General features: G+C 37.9%; 1 protein-coding gene across 1 annotated transcript in view; it reads left to right on the forward strand.

Annotated features, from left to right (window-relative positions):
• The window catches only part of LOC126474829 (uncharacterized), an 84173-nt gene that overhangs the window by 59222 nt on the left and 6988 nt on the right, over positions 1-17963 (forward strand). Inside the window, exons 4-7 of the mRNA XM_050102304.1 lie at positions 3756-3890; positions 12205-12355; positions 13677-13807; positions 17132-17251. Of these exons, the coding sequence (XP_049958261.1) occupies positions 3756-3890; positions 12205-12355; positions 13677-13807; positions 17132-17251 (537 nt within the window). The remainder of the gene's footprint in view (positions 1-3755; positions 3891-12204; positions 12356-13676; positions 13808-17131; positions 17252-17963) is intronic.

A 17963-nucleotide genomic window follows, 5' to 3' on the forward strand; every position in this document is an offset into this window, starting at 1 on the left:
ACACTGAAATTTTGAAAGGATTAAATTTTAAGATTTATATACTCTAGAATACCAGTATGATAATTTTGAAAAAAGTAAAATGTTTGTAATAGAAGAATTATGGGTTTCAAATAATGTCTGTCAATCCTAAAATAAATAATTACTAACAGAGTCAAATTTTGAAGTGCACTTGGTTTTTGTGAATCATAAATTTTGAATATTTTTTCCCCATAAAATGTTTCTACATTAACTACAGTGTTGTTATCAGTAAGTTTTAAATTGCACATAGAGTAATAGAATTTAGAAAAATGGAGCTGGAATAAGAATTTGGATAATCCGTATATGAACACAAACCTTCTGTGATTCACAGATCATTCTTAGTAGACAACACTGTCAGTCAGTGTAGAAATATTCTTATTAATTACAAAACTGACTGTTTGAAAATATCTCAGAGAAGACAGAAATAAGTGTGTCAACCACTTCAGCATATGGGGTATTGCTTATTAACATAAACAGATGTTGTATGTGCATAGTCCCATGTTTTGAACACTGAGGTGACAAAAGCCATCAGATATGTACATGCACAGATTGCGGTGAAATCACACACACAAGGCATAAAAGGGCAGTGCATTTGTGGGGCTGTTTTTTACACTCAGGTGATTCATATGAAAAAGTTTCTGGCATGACTATGACCACACAATGGGAATTAACGGACTTTGAACACAGGACAGAATTGGAGCTAGATGCAAGGGACATTCCATTTCAGAAATCATTTGGGAATTCAATATTCTGAGATCCCCAGCATGAAGAGTGTGCTGAGAATACAAAATTTCAAACACTACCTATCATCAATGACAACACAATGGCTCATGGCCTTCGCTTAAAGACTGAGAGCAACAAAATTTGCATTGAGTTATCAGTGCTAACAGACAAGCAATACTGCATGAAATAACCACAGAGAGATACATAGGTCATACAATGAACACATTCATTAGGATAGTGTAGCGAAATTTGGCGTTAATGGGCTATGGCAGCAGGTGACTGATGTGAGTGCCTTTGCTAGCAGTACAACATCATTTGCAGCCCCTCACTTGGGCTTGTAACCACATCAGTTGGATCCTGGATGACTAGAAAACTGTGGCCTAATCAGATGAGTCCTGATTTCAGTTGGTAAGAGCTGATGGTAGGGTTCGAGTGAGGTGCAGACCCCATGAAGCCATGGACCCAACTTGCCAACAAGGCTCTGTGCAAGCTGTTGGTGGCTCTGTAATGGTGTAGGATGTGTTTACATGGAATGGATGGGGTGTTCTGGTCCAACTGAACCAATCACTGACTCTGAAATGGTTACTTTGGCTACTTGGAGACCATTTGCAGCCAAACAAGAATGGAATTTTTATGGATAACAATGTGCCATGTCACTGGGCCACATCTGTTTGTCATTGATTTAAAGAAAGTTTTGGACAGTTCATGTGAATGAATTGGCCACTTAGATCACCCGACATGAATCCCATCAAACGTTTATGAGACATGATCAAGAGATCGGTTCATGCACAAAATGCTGCACTGGTAATAAGTTTGCAATTATGGATGGCTATAGGGGTAGCATGGCTCAATATTTCTGCAAGGGACTTCCAGCGACTTGTTGAGCCCAGGCCACATCGAGTTTTTACACTGCAATAGGCAAAAGAAGGTCTGTCATAATATTGGGAGGCATCCCATGATTTTTGTCCCCTCAATGTGTATTACAGTAAGAAACCTATATCAGGTACTTTTGTAAACATTAGTATTGGTTACCTTAAGTTACAGACACTTGCTTACAACACACCCCCTCCCAGTTACATCTTCTGTGCCATATCTACATATGCCCTTAATCCTCTGCCTGCTCACTTGGAGCACTCCTGGTGTCACCACCCAGAATCACCCTGCACTTGAACAACTTAACCAGAGCCTTTGACAGTGATGTGGATACCTATCTTCATACTCAGAAATGAGGAAATTCTACCCGGAATACTTCTGACTAGGTGATATTCCTCTGCCTACCCAATATGCAAAGTATCTTATTTCATCCTTATGTGAAACTTACTCACAACTCCTTGCCACAAGGGACCTTATCCCTGTAGAAGATTCAAGTGCAAGACATGTTCAGTGCACTCACCTGGCACATTCTATCCCAGTCTTGTTACAGATATATCCTATCCAATCAAAGCAGTGCCACACATGACATCAGTCATGTCATATACCAACCCTGCTGCAACATTTGTCCAACCACATGGTGTGATTACTGACTACCTGTCTGCTCAGGTGAATAGCCATCACCAAACTGTGCCCAAGGGCATGGCTGACCACTTGACCACACAATAGCAAAACATGCTGATGAGAGCAACATGTTCAAGTAAATGGCTGTTTCACAGTTCATAGCCTTACAATACATCCTTCAATTCTCCTCGTGCATATCTCCACTAGCCCTGTCCCATATTCACCTCTAGACCTCTCTCCATGCCCCTTACCCTTTCATTAATTGTGTACTCACACCCTCCTCCTCACAGTCCACCACTTCCTTTGTTCTATGATCCCCTCAGAGTACTCCCCTTCACTACACTGTGTGCTACATGCAACTCCCCCTGCCTGTGCCAGGGTGAGCTCACCAATTCCACATTCGTATCCTGTCCCCTTTCTGTCTTTCCCTCTCAGCTTTCAGCTACATTTTCATTCCCCCAGTCTCCTCCTCACTGCTTCCTGCTCCTCTGACCCACTCCACCTGACACAATCCTTCATCCCAGCTGAGCTCCAGCACCTGTACATTGTAGATAGAGAGGATAATGTAGTGTGCATGAGCTTAGTTTCGAAAAAAAAAAATTGTTTGTAAGCTTATCAATGTTTTCAGTCTTATTTATATGTCTTTCAGTTGCTCAACTTCTCAGCTATATGGTGAGTGGTTAACTTTATTCTCTCTGTTATGTCTGACTTCTTGGGCACCAAGTTGGCTCATAATAATATGGTTAATTAGAACATTCTGAACAAGTAATACTTTATTAATCACAACAAAACTTATATTTCCTCACCAAGCTCAGCTGTAGCTATGAAACTGCACACATGGATTTGTGGTTCAGAACACAGTAAATGAGCCACAATTACTGAGTGGTGAATTGATACAAGTCCAGAATGGTGTCACTACAGTTACTAGAAAACACAAATTTGTAGACACTTGTTGACACAGTTGTGATAGTGTTGGTGGACAGCCACAGTTCACAGGAGACAGAAGTCTCTTCACTCCCTGACAGTTAACAAAGGCTGTGTTAGGGTGAGTAGGCAGCACAACGACATTACTCCAACAGGAACTTCAGGGAAATGGGCAGGATCCCACCTCAAAGAGAACTGCCCTCCTGGCCTCTGGCAATCTATTTCAGGGCAGAGACATGGCAGTCACACCTCAGAACTATGGGAGGCACAGCTTCTTCTGGTGCCTCATGATACTGATTTTCTGTGCAGTATCACTGCGGTCATCAATACATCTTGTGTCCCTCTTAATACTTGACAACACCACACTTTCCATTAGTTATTTTATTTTATGCATTTTTTTTTTCAGTCAGTCATGAAACAATGACAAGGCTAAAACCAGCTATGTATTTGTTGATTTACAGTATCCACAATGTAATAGTTATTAGAATGGGAAATACACGTAGATCATTTGACACGTCACTACCTTTTTCCTTCATACTTTAAAAGTTTTAAAGCTGAAGATGCAAAAAAAAGTGTTAATTAAATATTCATTGCAGGATATGAAGCCTATGGCAACAGTGTAACGTGTCGTAAGGGCTGGTGCTTAACTCATCAGCAGTGCCAGCATGTTAGTGGATACTACTGGGGACTCTGTACCTTTCCAGACTCAACAAGTGGTGTCTGTTGCCACAGTGAGTAACTTACAAAATATAATTAACAACAAAAGCACATTTTTTAAACAAATTAATATTAAATACACAAAAATAACAGCTTTTATCTACTTGAAATGTGTATTTCTTTCAGTGGATTATGTTATTACGATGTTTAGAATGTGCAGAAACTCAAGGATTTATATGATAGAAGAAATTCACTAAAACTGCTTAACAAAAGAAGCTGGAACAATATTGAGTTACAAAATTGAAATAAAAAGAGCAAACATAAAATCAGTCAGCATGTTTGGTAGTAAAATTAAGGAAATATAATGCTTAAATTTTGGACATTTGAAGCCATTTGGATATACGCTGTGTGCAAAATTTTTCCAATTGGGTGGCCTGAAGCATAAAACTCATCCTTTGTGGTTGTACCAACAGCTGTTTGCTGCTGATTTTATGAGACTACTAATAATGAATGTAGTATCATGCTGGAATCAACAGAGATGTGCAAAATTTGCTACAACACTGAGACAAAGAAAAAATTACAATTTAATGGCAACAAACCAGTATCCTGTAACAGAATCAGCATTTGATGAAGTTACCTTTTACTGTTGCTATCTTTTACTGTTGCTACCTTTTACTGCTGCTGTAACAACAGCCTCTGTCCTGTGCAACTAGATAATAGATACTTTAAATATTTCTCTGGTGAATGGCATTCCAGATGACATCAGTTGGAGGAAAATTAAGCTTAATGGTCTGTTGACAAGTGCCACAAGTGAATGACTATTTGACATAATTTGTGGTTGATGGCCAAAGGGATAAATTGCTGAATGACAAGTCAAAGGGATAAATTGTATCTGTTACATTAAGAAGAGTCTTGCAAATTCCTTGCAACATGCGGATAAGCGTTGTCCTGTTCCAAGATGGCCACAGCAATTTAGCGAAGTTAACTTCTTGAAAACTCTACAATTTTCTTGATACAGCATTCCCTATTGAAAGCACATATAATCTCGAATGGCTGAAATGAGATAATAATATGGATTTATTGACCAGGAGACACTGTTGGGGCCATTCAACTGCCAGGTATAATTCTTTCTGTTAGACACTAATTCAGTGATTTGTGCATTTGATGAAGATGAGATGAATGATAATGACAATGGCAACATACAGTCTGGAGCAGAAAAAATGGCCAATCCATATGGGAATTGAACCCAGGGCCCCACAATATGTGGACAGCAATGCTAACCACTAGATAATGAACTGCCTAATAGAGCAGCTGAGATCAACTCTGAGATGCAATAGTTTGAAAATGGAATTGATCATTGTGCTTTTGCTTTACCATCACCAATTTCAGTTCTTGGGTCATCCATGGGTGCATAGATACTAACTTCAGCACCACTGATAGCATTTACACATGACCAGAATTTCTTTGGATTCTGTGAGATATCTTTTGATAAGATTCTGCTGTGAGAGCCATCAAAGGCTTCATGCATTGGCCTTTACAGTCAAACATGTTACATTTAGAGCTTCTCTATCTATGGCCCTATATTTTATTTTACACCTGCCATGCAGTAGTTGCTATTTTTAGGAGTTTCTTTACAACACTGTACCATGGAGGGCCCTTCCCATTATAAACTGCACTATTAGGTACGTACAGGGACACGATAAAAATATGGGAACACCAAGTACACAATACATTACCATGTCTAACACAGTGTACGGAAACCTGTTGGCATTCAGAACAAATTCCAGTCATCTCGGAATGGATAAATGCATGTCCTATATGGTTTTCAAGAGAATCATATACTATGCTTCCTGCAAAATAGTAGCAAGTTCAAGTAACAATTATAGAGGTGGATAGAAATCATGCTCCCTTCTCTCCAAAGTAGAACACAAAGGCTCAATAATATGGAGATCTGTTGGTCATGGGAGATGCAAAAAACTCACAAAACCAGTCATGGATGATGTGAGCAGTGTGAAAAGGGGCCCTGTTATCTTGGAACATGGCATCACCATTGGAGAACAAACACTGTACCATAAAATGGATTTGATCAGCCCAAACGGTCACATAATCATTGACAGTAATGTGACCTTGCAGAGAAATCATTAGGCCACAGAATACCATGATATGGCCACCCAGATTGTTACCAAACCCCCACCATGTTTTGCTCTTGGGATTTATACTTGTCTAGAATTTGGAAACGCTGTGAAGCAAGATTCACCTCACCATATGACTTTCTTCATAATTTTTCATCATAATCCTTTTAAATGACTATCTGCCATGATCACACAACACACATTTTCATCTGCTTTGTGACTTAGCAGATCATGTTTTTCCACTTTCCCTTTAAGCAGTGTAAACCTTTGATACAATGCCTCTTGAAACACCAAACACTTCAACTACCTTGATTACAGAAGCACCCATTATATGAGCACCAAATATTTTCCCACATTCAAATGCACTGAGCTCTGACTCACAACTCCTGCCCAGAGCTCAGTGTTTCAAATTACTCCTTCATATATGATATAACTGCCTCTTTTTTCAGTTTACTCGAAGTATCTTATTCTTCTTTTGTGTGAGGCTCTGTAGAATAACATATAGCCCCATCATGGATTGCATTTTCTTCTTCTCCTCCTCCCAGAACTCCTTCACCCACTTCTTCTTCTCTCCTGCTCATTTTTTGTGATCTTCAATATCCTCTTCTCTAGTCTGCTTTGTTAGTGTCTCTCTTATCCTCTTTTTGTATCCTTCTCTGTTGTTAACTCTGGGATATTGGTCAGCGCATACTTGCTTCTGCAGTTTTTCATCCATTCCATCTTAATCACCAATATTGACCAATCCTTCCTGAGTTCAACAATCCACTTGGCTCCTATCTTTGCTCTTGTCCTCTCTGTTTTCCCAAATACTTTTTGTCATTCTATTCATATTCATCCTCATCACGTCTCAAAAAACTTGCCCTTTTCATTCAGATTTCTCCTGATATCATACTCGTGCTCTGGCACAGTTCTTCTCTCGGTCTTCGTATTCATCTCTGGTCACCTCTTTTAGACTCAATAATCTCCTCAGTACTTTTATTTCTTCTCTTTCCAGATGTTCCATGCCATATATTTCTATTCATGTCATCTCACTTGCATATGTTACTGCATTCCTGATCATTGCCTTGTAGGGTATGATCTTTGTGTCTGTAGACATATTCTTTTTACTGTACGTATCTCTGGCCATACAGGAGGGTGACCCCATCTTCTTCATCCTCTCTATTATTCCCCCACTGCTCCTGTTGCTTCCTATTGTAGATTCTCTCAGGTACTGAAATTTGTCTGCTTTTTCATGGTGTTTTTCAATCGCAAGTGGTAAGTAGTGTCTTTGTCTTGTTGTAAGTCAGAGTCAGCCATGCTTGCACATTTGCAGTCCAAGGCACTGCCTGTATCAGTACCACTCAGTATGAGAATCACAGAGAAGAAGGATGAGGACACTCAATAACTACTATGTAGATACATAATCAATGGCTACCACAAATTTGCTTCTAAATAACATTACAGAACCATGCAGAAAGAATTCAAAGATTTAGTTTATGATGAAAGATTTAAAAATTTTAATGATGAACAACTGATTTGTTCTGGATTAATTGTTCTGTACACCAAGAAGAATTTTGAATTAAATATGCAGCAATGGAACACATGATGGAATTGATGGTGCAAATAGCAAATTTTCTGAAGTTGCACACATTCTTACATCAACAGTTGCAACAGTTTTTGATGTAATTGAACAGAGAGTATGGAGATGTTATACACTGAAGCGCCAAAGAAACTGTTATAGGCGTGTGTATTCACATACAGAGATATGTTAACAGGCAGAATATAGCGCAGCGGTCAGTGACACTTATATAAGACAACAAGTGTGTGGCGCAGATGTTAGATCGGTTTTCACTTCTACAATGGCAGGTTATCAAGATTTAAGTGAGTTTGAATGTGGTGTTATAGTTGGTACATGCGCAATGTGACACAACATCTACGAGGTAATGATGAAGTGGGGATTTTCCCATACGACCATTTCATGAGCGTACCTTGAATATCAGTGATCTGCTAAAACATCAAATCCCTAGCATTGCTGCGGTCAGTAAAAGACCCTGCTAGAATGGGACCAATGATGACTGCAGAGAATCATTCAATGTGACAGAAGTGCAACCCTTCCACAGATTGCTGCAGATTTCAGTGCTAGGCCATCAACAAGTGTCAGCGTACAAACTATTCAATGAAACATCATCAATATGGGCTGGACTGTTATTGATGGAAAATGTGTTGCCTGGTCAGATGAGTCTCATTTAAAATTGTATCAAGTGGATGGACGTGTATGGGTATGGAGACAGCCTCATGAATCCATGGACCCAGCATGTCAGCAAGGAACTGTTCAAGCTGGTGGAAGCTCTGTAATGGTGTGGGTCATGTGCAGTTGGAGTGAAATGGGACCCCTTATACACCTAGATATGACACTGACAGGCATCCTGTCTGATCACCTGCTTCCATTCGTGTCCATTGTGCATTCCGATGGACTTGGGCAATTCCAGCAGGACAATGCAACATCTCACATGTCCAGAATTGCTACATAGTGGCTCTAGGAACCCTCTTCTGAGTTTAAAAACTTCCGATAGCCATCAAATTCCCCAGATGTGAACATTATTGAGAATATCTGGGAATCCTTGCGATGTGCTCTTCAGAAGAGGTCTCCACCCCTTCGTACTCTTACAGATTTATGGACAGCCCTGCAGGGTTGATGGTGTCAATTCCCTCCAGCACTACTTCAGACATTAGTACTGTCCATGCCACATTGCGTTGCGGCTCTTCCACATGCTTGCAGGGCCCCTACACAGTAGAATACTGTTTCTTTGGCTCATCGGTGTTTATTGCTCCAAAGAATGTTGGTTAAGTAAAAGGACAGGTCTGGAATGAGTTTTGATTTAAGCTTCACTAATTCTGAAGGAAAAAGTAAAGCAAGAATGAAAATCAGAAGATCCTAAATGGATTGCATACCTCGCATTTGAAATGGAATTGACTGCACACAGCACTCAGTACAACATTGAAAGATGAGAAGCAATTTATTTCTGATTTCATGGCAAAATTGGATGTATTTAAAAAGATAATTGCATTGTGGGAGGGACAACCTCTGATAAGGAACACTGTATATTTCGCTGAACTCATTGGCATTAAGAAAAACACAAATTTTGAAAAATCCATAGCTGCATTGAGAGAAATGCAGGAATAGCTTTCTAAACATTTTGAGGCCACTGCCAGTGTTACATCTATGTGGTTTTCAAGACCATTTGCTGTTTCTGTTTAAATCATGCCAGTGCATGCGCAAATGAATCTGGTCGATCTGCAATGCAATTCCCATTTGAAAGAAAAATTCTTTTATATAGTAACTGTCCAGATGTTCCATGTTGTTTCCTCAGGAAGAGTTTCCTTATCTCCATAATGAGATTGGACACATTATATTAATCTTTCAGTGAATATATGTGCGTGAAAAGCTTTTTTCAATTATGAAACTAAGTAAGTCACAATTACATAGCAACTTGACTGATGAAAATTTGTGAATCTGCCTATATCTGTCCAAATGTCAACAGTTTGTGCTAGATATATATTTTGTCTTCAGTGTGCCAAAAATAATAAAATAATACCAAAAAAAACTCTTTTGTTGTGATCTATGTTGTCAAGAGGTATGAAACTAATACAAATGCTGTATGTGGCACTTTTGCTGTTCCCTCTTCCCACTCTTTCTGCTACGGCAGTGTGGTTTGGTAGAGAGGAAAGTGCGCAATCAGGTGAGAGTGATTGGCAATAAGTGATCTTCAGTCCCACTATCTTGGCTGTCTTGCTTAGGCTGTCGAATCGTTTCTTTGCGTTTCCTTCTGTCTCACTTACTATCGCTACATTGTCGGCAAAGATTAGGCAGTCCACATGAACTCTGTTGCTCTTTTTTGTGCCGCATGCATCTACAATATTCACACTTTCTCATTTATTGCACTCCAGTGTCTAATCACTTCATCCAGTGCTTTGGTGAACATAGCAGGTGATAGTCCATATTCAAGTTTTACACTGATCTTGATCACAAACTCATCCAGTCTCCTCTGAACCTTAGTCTTCCTTTGTTTCTGTCAGAATTCCCATTATCACTTCACATTTAGTACCACCTTGTCCTCTGCCCAAAAGTATCCATCCAAGAGTTTGTCTGTCAGAGGAGTCTATGAATGTTACTACTATTTTTTTGATCTTTAAGACACCATGTTCTATCAGTTGATTGTTGAATCACAGTGATTAGCAAGATGCAACTACTGACCACTGTCCATGATTTGAGGAACTCTGCAATAATCAAGGTTTATAATAGATGGAGAAAAATCCCATGCTAAGATTCTAATAATGAAACTCCATGTTTACTCTTTTTCAAATTAATATATTTTTGTAACTGTTCAAGTGTTACCTTAAGGTTCACATTTGTGTGTATCATACTCTCATTGTATAAATGGAGCTTCTTATTATTTCCTCAGGATCCAGAAAATTATTTTTCTGTGTCAGAATTATTTTATTAACTGATAATTTTCAATTAGAATATTAATGAACATGATTTAGTGTAGGTACAGTGTTGGCACTAACTTCAACACTGACAAATCTGATACTATGTGTATATTCAAATATTAAACAGATATGAACAAGAAAGTAATTAACCAGAATTGGTCTAAAACAGGAACAGGTTTAATCAGAACGCTCACTATGTGTTATGGTACATCATATGCAGCCATGCATGTTGCCACAATTGTTGGATTGTCCTTTGATGTGGAACATACTGCCTTACTTGACAATATATTCACTTCTATGGGTGCACTACTTATATGTCAGAGAGTGTACTAGTTTTCTATGTAATAATGTACTAAAAGCGTTGTTGAAATCAAGCACAAGTTTGGATACTTTTTTTTGTTCTTTCTATTAAATGAATAAATAACATTGTATTCATGTACTCCTTGAATTGTATAGTGGTGTCTTAAAGGTACAAAAGAGGGGATGACAAAATATCTTTTAAGTTACAGACCTATTTCTTCTGAAAGTTATAAAAGTTACGTGAACAAAAAACCCCCCACCCTCTGCCTCTACCCAAACAAGTACACTCGTAAGCAAAAGTAATTTTCCTGATACTAGACAAGTACAGCATATCATGACTCTTAATGAGTTCTTAAATTTGTTAATAAACTTTACAACAGTTCTAACCACAATTTTTGCATATTTTTGTGATTATTTTAATAGACTCTGGCCAGCCTGGGAAGCCATATATGTTAAAGCATCACTGCCCATATTTGGAGAGGTGAGCCAGCCCTAGATCAAATCCACCTTGCAGATTGACAGCACAGACTAGTGGTCCAGTGGTTTTAGGCAGTTTCCCATGGCCATCTAGGTAAACAGCAGGCTATTACCCATGTCCTGCCTCAGAAACATGTTACACAAACATTTAGAAAACATTCTCACATTTGATAATGAGATTTACTCTAGATGTAGACAGATGGGATATACAGGTTTCATCCGAGGTGGGGGGGGGGGGGGGGGGGCTAGTGTTGTCAGTACTTAGCACTGGCATCCTGACACCTATTGTCAGTGACATTGCCAAAACCCATATAACAATACTGACATCACAGAGAAATGGAGAAAAGGCGAGGAAGAAGGATAATTAATAGAATCTAGCACAAGTATATCTTAGTACACACCTGATGCATTTGTGTATGTGTTTAATGTATTCATTTCATTCATCTATGTTGGTATAATAACGATGGTAAATCTGTGATAAACTGTAATTATCTGGTGAGAGATCACTACTAAATAAGCAGAAGAGGTACGTAGCCCAGATTAATTGTCTTTTCTATTTGTTCATCTGATTCTCAGTGCTTTTTCTGCTTGCTGAGTAAGGATCTATCCTGTGGTACATAATTAGTGTAGGACCATTATTATATAGATACTTTACCTGAAATACCAAACTGCACTTAAGAATTTGAAAAACTTAGATAAGTTACAATGTCCATTGTTGTCCTCATTGGAATTTATAATTACAGGCTACTTACTTTGTTGCTGTGGCTGACTGTGCTTCTAAAGCACTGTAATGGAGACTTATTTTTTTTTAAAAAAAGAACTAATATGATTGAATAAGAAGCTTCTCTAGAAGTTTGCTTCCACTATCCACTTATAGGTACAGTGGACTACAATAGCAATTATAATTAATTCCAGGTGCATTATTCCTTTGTCCTGTTACCTCAATAAATAGCATGGAAATTGATTCCTTCTCCAAATGCTTGAATTTCAAATGCTTGAATTTTTACAGTTGCACACAAGAAGGCACCAAAGGAAAGTTGCAACTTAATCTCAAGTGAACCTCAGGTTCTGTTTGAAAGCCCAGGCTTTCCTGGTCCAGTAGGACAACCTGTAGTTTGCAGTTTGGCATTAGTGACATCTCCTGGAGACTGCGGTGTTCGGTGAGCCAGTCACATTTCTTCTGAATTCTTTGTGTATTCATTTGAATATTCATTTGCTGCTCATATCGTAACTGATACAAATATAGAACTATGATAACACACCAGGATTACATACCCACAAATACATATACAAGTACAGATAATTCCACCAATGAATAACTATGGAATGATCCAGTACTAGCACAATGAAGACATATGCCATTACAAGTGTCTTACATTTCCAATAAGATAGCAATGTCTTGTTAGTTTACTTTCATTCAGTGGAAGAGTTCTGTGTAACTGCCTTCTTGTTTTATACAGGAAATTGTAATGACAAAGGAGAAAGTTTTCAAGCTATTTTCATCTTATCGTGACTTGAGACTCCCTTTCTTATCTTTTATAATGTTATATGCACAGTAATTATATGTAAACAATTTTCCATCTAATAGACAAAAAGCAGAATTAGTTCTTTTTATAGATGATTGAAGCATATACACTTGAACAGAAGAAATTGTAAGCAATGTTCTTAATAGTCTCACTGACTGGTTAGCTGTGAGTGGTCTCACTCTTGATTTTAAAAAGACACAGCATATTCAATTCTACACATCTAGAGGTACTGTACCAATGATGAAGGTAACACATGGTGAAGAAATACTAAAGAGGGCAGAAACTTTGACATTTTTAGGTCTCCATATTGATGAGAATTTAAACTGGGAAAAGCACATTTTGGAACTTCAATAAACAACTTAGTTCAGCCACATTTGCATATAGAATCACTGCAAATCTTTATTGCTGAAATACATGCTGTAAGAATAATATGTGGTCCTCACCTACAATCAGTTTCAAGCCACCTGTTTAAGGAGTTAGGCATTTTGCTTACTGCCTCACTGTATATTTATTCCCTCATTAAGTTTGTTGTAAATAATCCTCTGCAGTTCAAAAGAAACAGTATTGGGCAAAATTAAAATACCAGAAAGGAAAATGACATTCATTACTCCAAATTAAGGTTCTAATTAGCACAAAAAGGGTGCACAATGCTGCAACTAAAACTGACAGACAGTGAAGTGAAATTTGAAATGAAAAAGTTTCTCCTTGACAGCTCTTATTCCATAGAAGAATTTCTGTTATTGTAATATGTAAAAGGTGGTGGGCAGGAATTCCTAACCCACATATTTAAGAATAATAACAGAAGAAAAAAAACTTATCAATGTTCAGCAATTAACCACAATTACAAATTAATTTGTGATGTGCATGTAAAATGACTCATTCCATGTCATTACAATTTATCTTGCAAATAATCCATGGAAGAGGAAACTAGCTAAATAACTCATTTGCTTTGAAGGTTAGACTTCGTACGTGCAAATCTTACACCTGCAATGGATGTAGTGTGTCATCAAGACATCGTCATGCTGATTTCATCTCCGTCAACAGTACAAAGTGCACCTTTTTGTGGCATGATTGAAGGTTACTCTAGTAAGTACCTACTATCATATTCAATAGCAGAATAATGCATTTTTCCTTTTGTACAGAAGTATACTTACTTGAACATATGAAATGCACCAAAGTATGGATTTCTATTTGTGTCCATTCTTTGCATGTCTTTGTGACTTAACATGCTAGTTGAACAAATATTTTCTGTTTCATCTCCTACAGCTTCTTACTAGCAACTTCCTCTTTATTTCTCTGCAGAAAGTCAGAAGTCTCTGAGCATTTCAGAAATGCAATTACTCATAAATTGAAGAATCCTCATTTAGGACTAATATTTATTATATTAGCTTTTAAATACAAGTTTTTCTATTTGTAAAATGCCCAAATATCAAGTACAGAGTTTTTATTCATATACTGAGTGGATAACATTCAATTCTGTGGGATATAATTAATCTTTTGTGTCATCTATAAAATTTAGGTCTTATGATGGGACATGTCTCAAAACTGACCATTCATTACAAAAAAAAAAAAAAAAAAAACAGTTTTAGACCCTTGCTGCCCTGTGGAAAAATATTTGTAGACACCCATGCCTCTCCCTCCCTCCCTCTTCCTCTCTCTCTCCCCCCCCCCCCCCCTCTCTCTCTCTCTCTCTCTCTCTCTCTCTCTCTCTGTGTGTGTGTGTGTGTGTGTGTGTGTGTGTGTGTGTGTGTGTGTGTGTGTGTGTGTGTACACAATTGTCTTGTGTGTGTGATTGGCAGCACGTTGCTCAAAAATAAAAAGTATGTATGGGCAGACCATACAGGACACCTGTGGGAGGCCCATGAGGCTTTCCAGGAGTGATAGTAATGCTCTTGTTAAATTTGTCTGCCGCATGTGATGAGTTTACAGCAGGAAACAATGTGACACAGCCTGAGATGTTGGAGTTGGTGGTCATGTGTGTATGAGATGTGCTTGCTTATGTGTATGAATGGAGTGTGATCCTCTTCTGTTGATGAAGGCTGTGGCCGAAAGCTTCATATAAGTGTATTTTAATCGTGTCTGTGTGCATTGTAATGTATCTTCTTTACAGTAAGTAGCAATCTGTCTTTTCCTACATTGTTGATATTCTTACCTGGAGTTTCCATTGTTTGATTTAAACCTTGCAATTCCATGGCATATTTTATATATGATTTACCCAGCTATTTCACACAGATTCAAGCCTTGTGGCTATAACGTGTGTTTGCTCTCTGTAATGTTTGTCCTTTAAATGACAAACTACAGACTCTCTGAACTACCTATGCCAGCCTATAACTTTTGAACTAATTTGTATTCCTTACTGCGCAAAGATAGTAAAGTAGCACATTTGTAAACAGAGTCCAAATGCCACTCACATTCTAGTAATGATGAAAATGTTGGTTATAGACTTCCCAATCTTACTATATTTCATCAAAAACTGTTGGCTGTTACAGAAGCCATTTCAGCTGCAAATGTAGTTCCTCCTGTTGCTGTTGTAGCATCCATTTTTGCTGACACCATAGGTGTTGCTGATCTAACTGTTGTTTCCACAAACTCAAAACTAGTGAAGCCACTTTCCAAATTTCATTACATCACGTGAATTTCTCTCATCAGTAGACTATTGTGCATGATAGTTCCACTAGAACATGGTCACTGAGTGGAGGAGCAAAGTTGGTGGCAACTGTTGCTAGCGGCAAAAATGTGAAAGTCACTGTTCATTGTAGTAGAACTATTGAGAACTACTATAGAACCCCCCACCACCTCCACTCATCCTCCCTCTGCCACATTCGGTTGTTAAATTAGCATACAGATTCACAGAGTCAGTTGAAAAACCAATAAAAAAATTTAAAAAAAAACAAGATTAAGTCAGAGTCGTAGTGAACAAAATCTGTGATACCAAGTTGCATGTCTGTCAGCATAAATAGGAAGAGAGCACCAGGTTGTTATACATTTACTGCAATATTGCTTTGCTGGTGGTTTCAGTCAGTATACTGCATGTAGTGTCTGAATTACACCCAACTGTTTATCAGTATTTTGCCAGACGGTGTCTCCATTTGACTTGCGAGGCACATCAAGAGTGTAGGGGACCGAAACATATATATTGCATATCTTAATGTGTGGTTTGTTATCATAGACAACACTTCAGTTAGTCAATAATAAGCCAAACATCTAAACATTATAAATATGACTGCTAGGAATGTGGTTAAGTTAAAAGTAGCACACCCAACTTGAAAGCTTTACACAGTGTACCATTAAAAATTCACTTATCATACATTAAAATAACTCTTGAGTTAGTTCAAACCTATTCTCCAACAAATTTTGAGATCAGTTTACATAAGGATAGTGGTATGTGAAACATTAGTTGTATGTATATGTTCTAAATTATAGCCACTCAGTGCTGCTCTTCCCATTCTTAATATTTGCCATATCTTCTCTAACTTGCTGTCCAGCAGTGGTATTATTTTGTAGATAAGAGAACCCATTACCCATCTTTTTCATGCTTATTTATGTCTTAAATAAACATGCTTTCATTATTGCTTTGTTCATCTTCAGTTATTTACAATATATATGACTGTAATGACTATTTTCATACTGTTTTCTTATGTTTGTTGAATGATGGCTAAAACAAAAAGAAAAGAGAAAGGAATATCAGGGGTTAACATTCTGTCAACAATGACGTCATTACAGACAGAAAACAATTGGATTAATCACATTTGTTAGGATATAAAATAAAACTGTTTTGTAAAACTGTATGGAAATTACAATGTTTGAACATAAGCAAAAGTGCCAATAATTATTTTCGGGTTGTTGATGCTGACCATATTTTTCTACTGTAAGAGAATTACTTATCAGCATATAGTTTCCTCTCACACTACTGCTGCAGGAAATCATTACACATTCCATATGGCAACACTGCAGAGCAATGACAACTTCATGAGCGTGAGCAATGACTGTGTGTAAAGAATTAAGTGTGAAATATTAAGAAAAACTGAACCTATGAAACTATTCTATGAACCACAACACCCTAATATCTCCTATCTTACTTCTTCCTACATCCCTTTATTTCCATCACTAAGATAAGACCCAGATACTCTAAAGCACTGTTCAGGAAAAATGAACGGGTAATAAAGGACCTTATGAAACATAGTATGCATCATGTTTTGGAGGGATGCTGTAAGAAACATACTGCAACGAACGGGAAGCACTGGAAGACTATATAAATGTATATCAAAATCCAGTAACAAACATCAATCACAGGAAACAAATTCATCTTTTTTTATTGTTCCCTTTGTCTTAATATTCATATCAAACACAGATAAGCTTTGACAAGTCTATATATATCATACAATTGCTGAAAATATTAATTTTCTGCAGCTGTACTTGAGATAGCTGGAGGATCTACTGTGACTCTTGTTGTCCTGACACAAAATCCATCATCTTTTTGGAAGTTCCACATTGGCACCATCAGCTGTCAACATAACATAACCCCACCAGGTAAGAGAATATTTTTATTGTTTCAATTATAATAATGAGTATCATTTACCGTCAGAGTCAAACCACTACAGTGGTGTGTGTGTGTGTTTGTGTGTGTACGCGCGCGTGCGCGCGCTCGCGCGCGCGCACGCCCGCATTTTGTCCATTAGTTCATCTAATCATCCTCTTTTACATGCTTGTCAGCCTGTGCTCTTATTTTCCCTTCAGTTCCTCAATGTTTCTTCTATTGACTGAGAAGTGACCTCTCTTCAAATAAACATTTATTTGCCACCTAATTTACTGGAAATGATTTCTTGTTCTGCATCTTTAACCCTTTTTTCTCCTGCATCTCACCTTCAACAGGAAATTTCCCTAGACAACACATCTGAAAGATCTTAATGTCTTAAAGTGTCTCAGTGGTATATCCTGGAGTGAAACAGGTCATTGTTGCTTTTTTTTTTATAGAGGCTTTGTTCAACCCGAGCAGGATTTTTTTGGTAGCGTGTATGGTTTGCCACAACCATCTGAAGAACTTTGGTGCTTCCCACCACAAGCACATAATAATGTGCAGAGCGAGCCATTTGCAGCCTGTGTGCTGAGTCTGGAGAACTGCTTTTAACCAGCCAACAGGAGGGTCTTATGGCACAATGTGTGTAGTTTAAAACTGTGGTTGATCTTGCAATTTGAACACTCTAAGACAGCAAGGTGAAAAGTTCTCAGGTTAGAGTTTTTT

Source organism: Schistocerca serialis, chromosome 4 (genome assembly GCF_023864345.2).
Source record: "Schistocerca serialis cubense isolate TAMUIC-IGC-003099 chromosome 4, iqSchSeri2.2, whole genome shotgun sequence".
In the NCBI taxonomy this organism is placed as follows: domain Eukaryota; kingdom Metazoa; phylum Arthropoda; class Insecta; order Orthoptera; family Acrididae; genus Schistocerca; species Schistocerca serialis.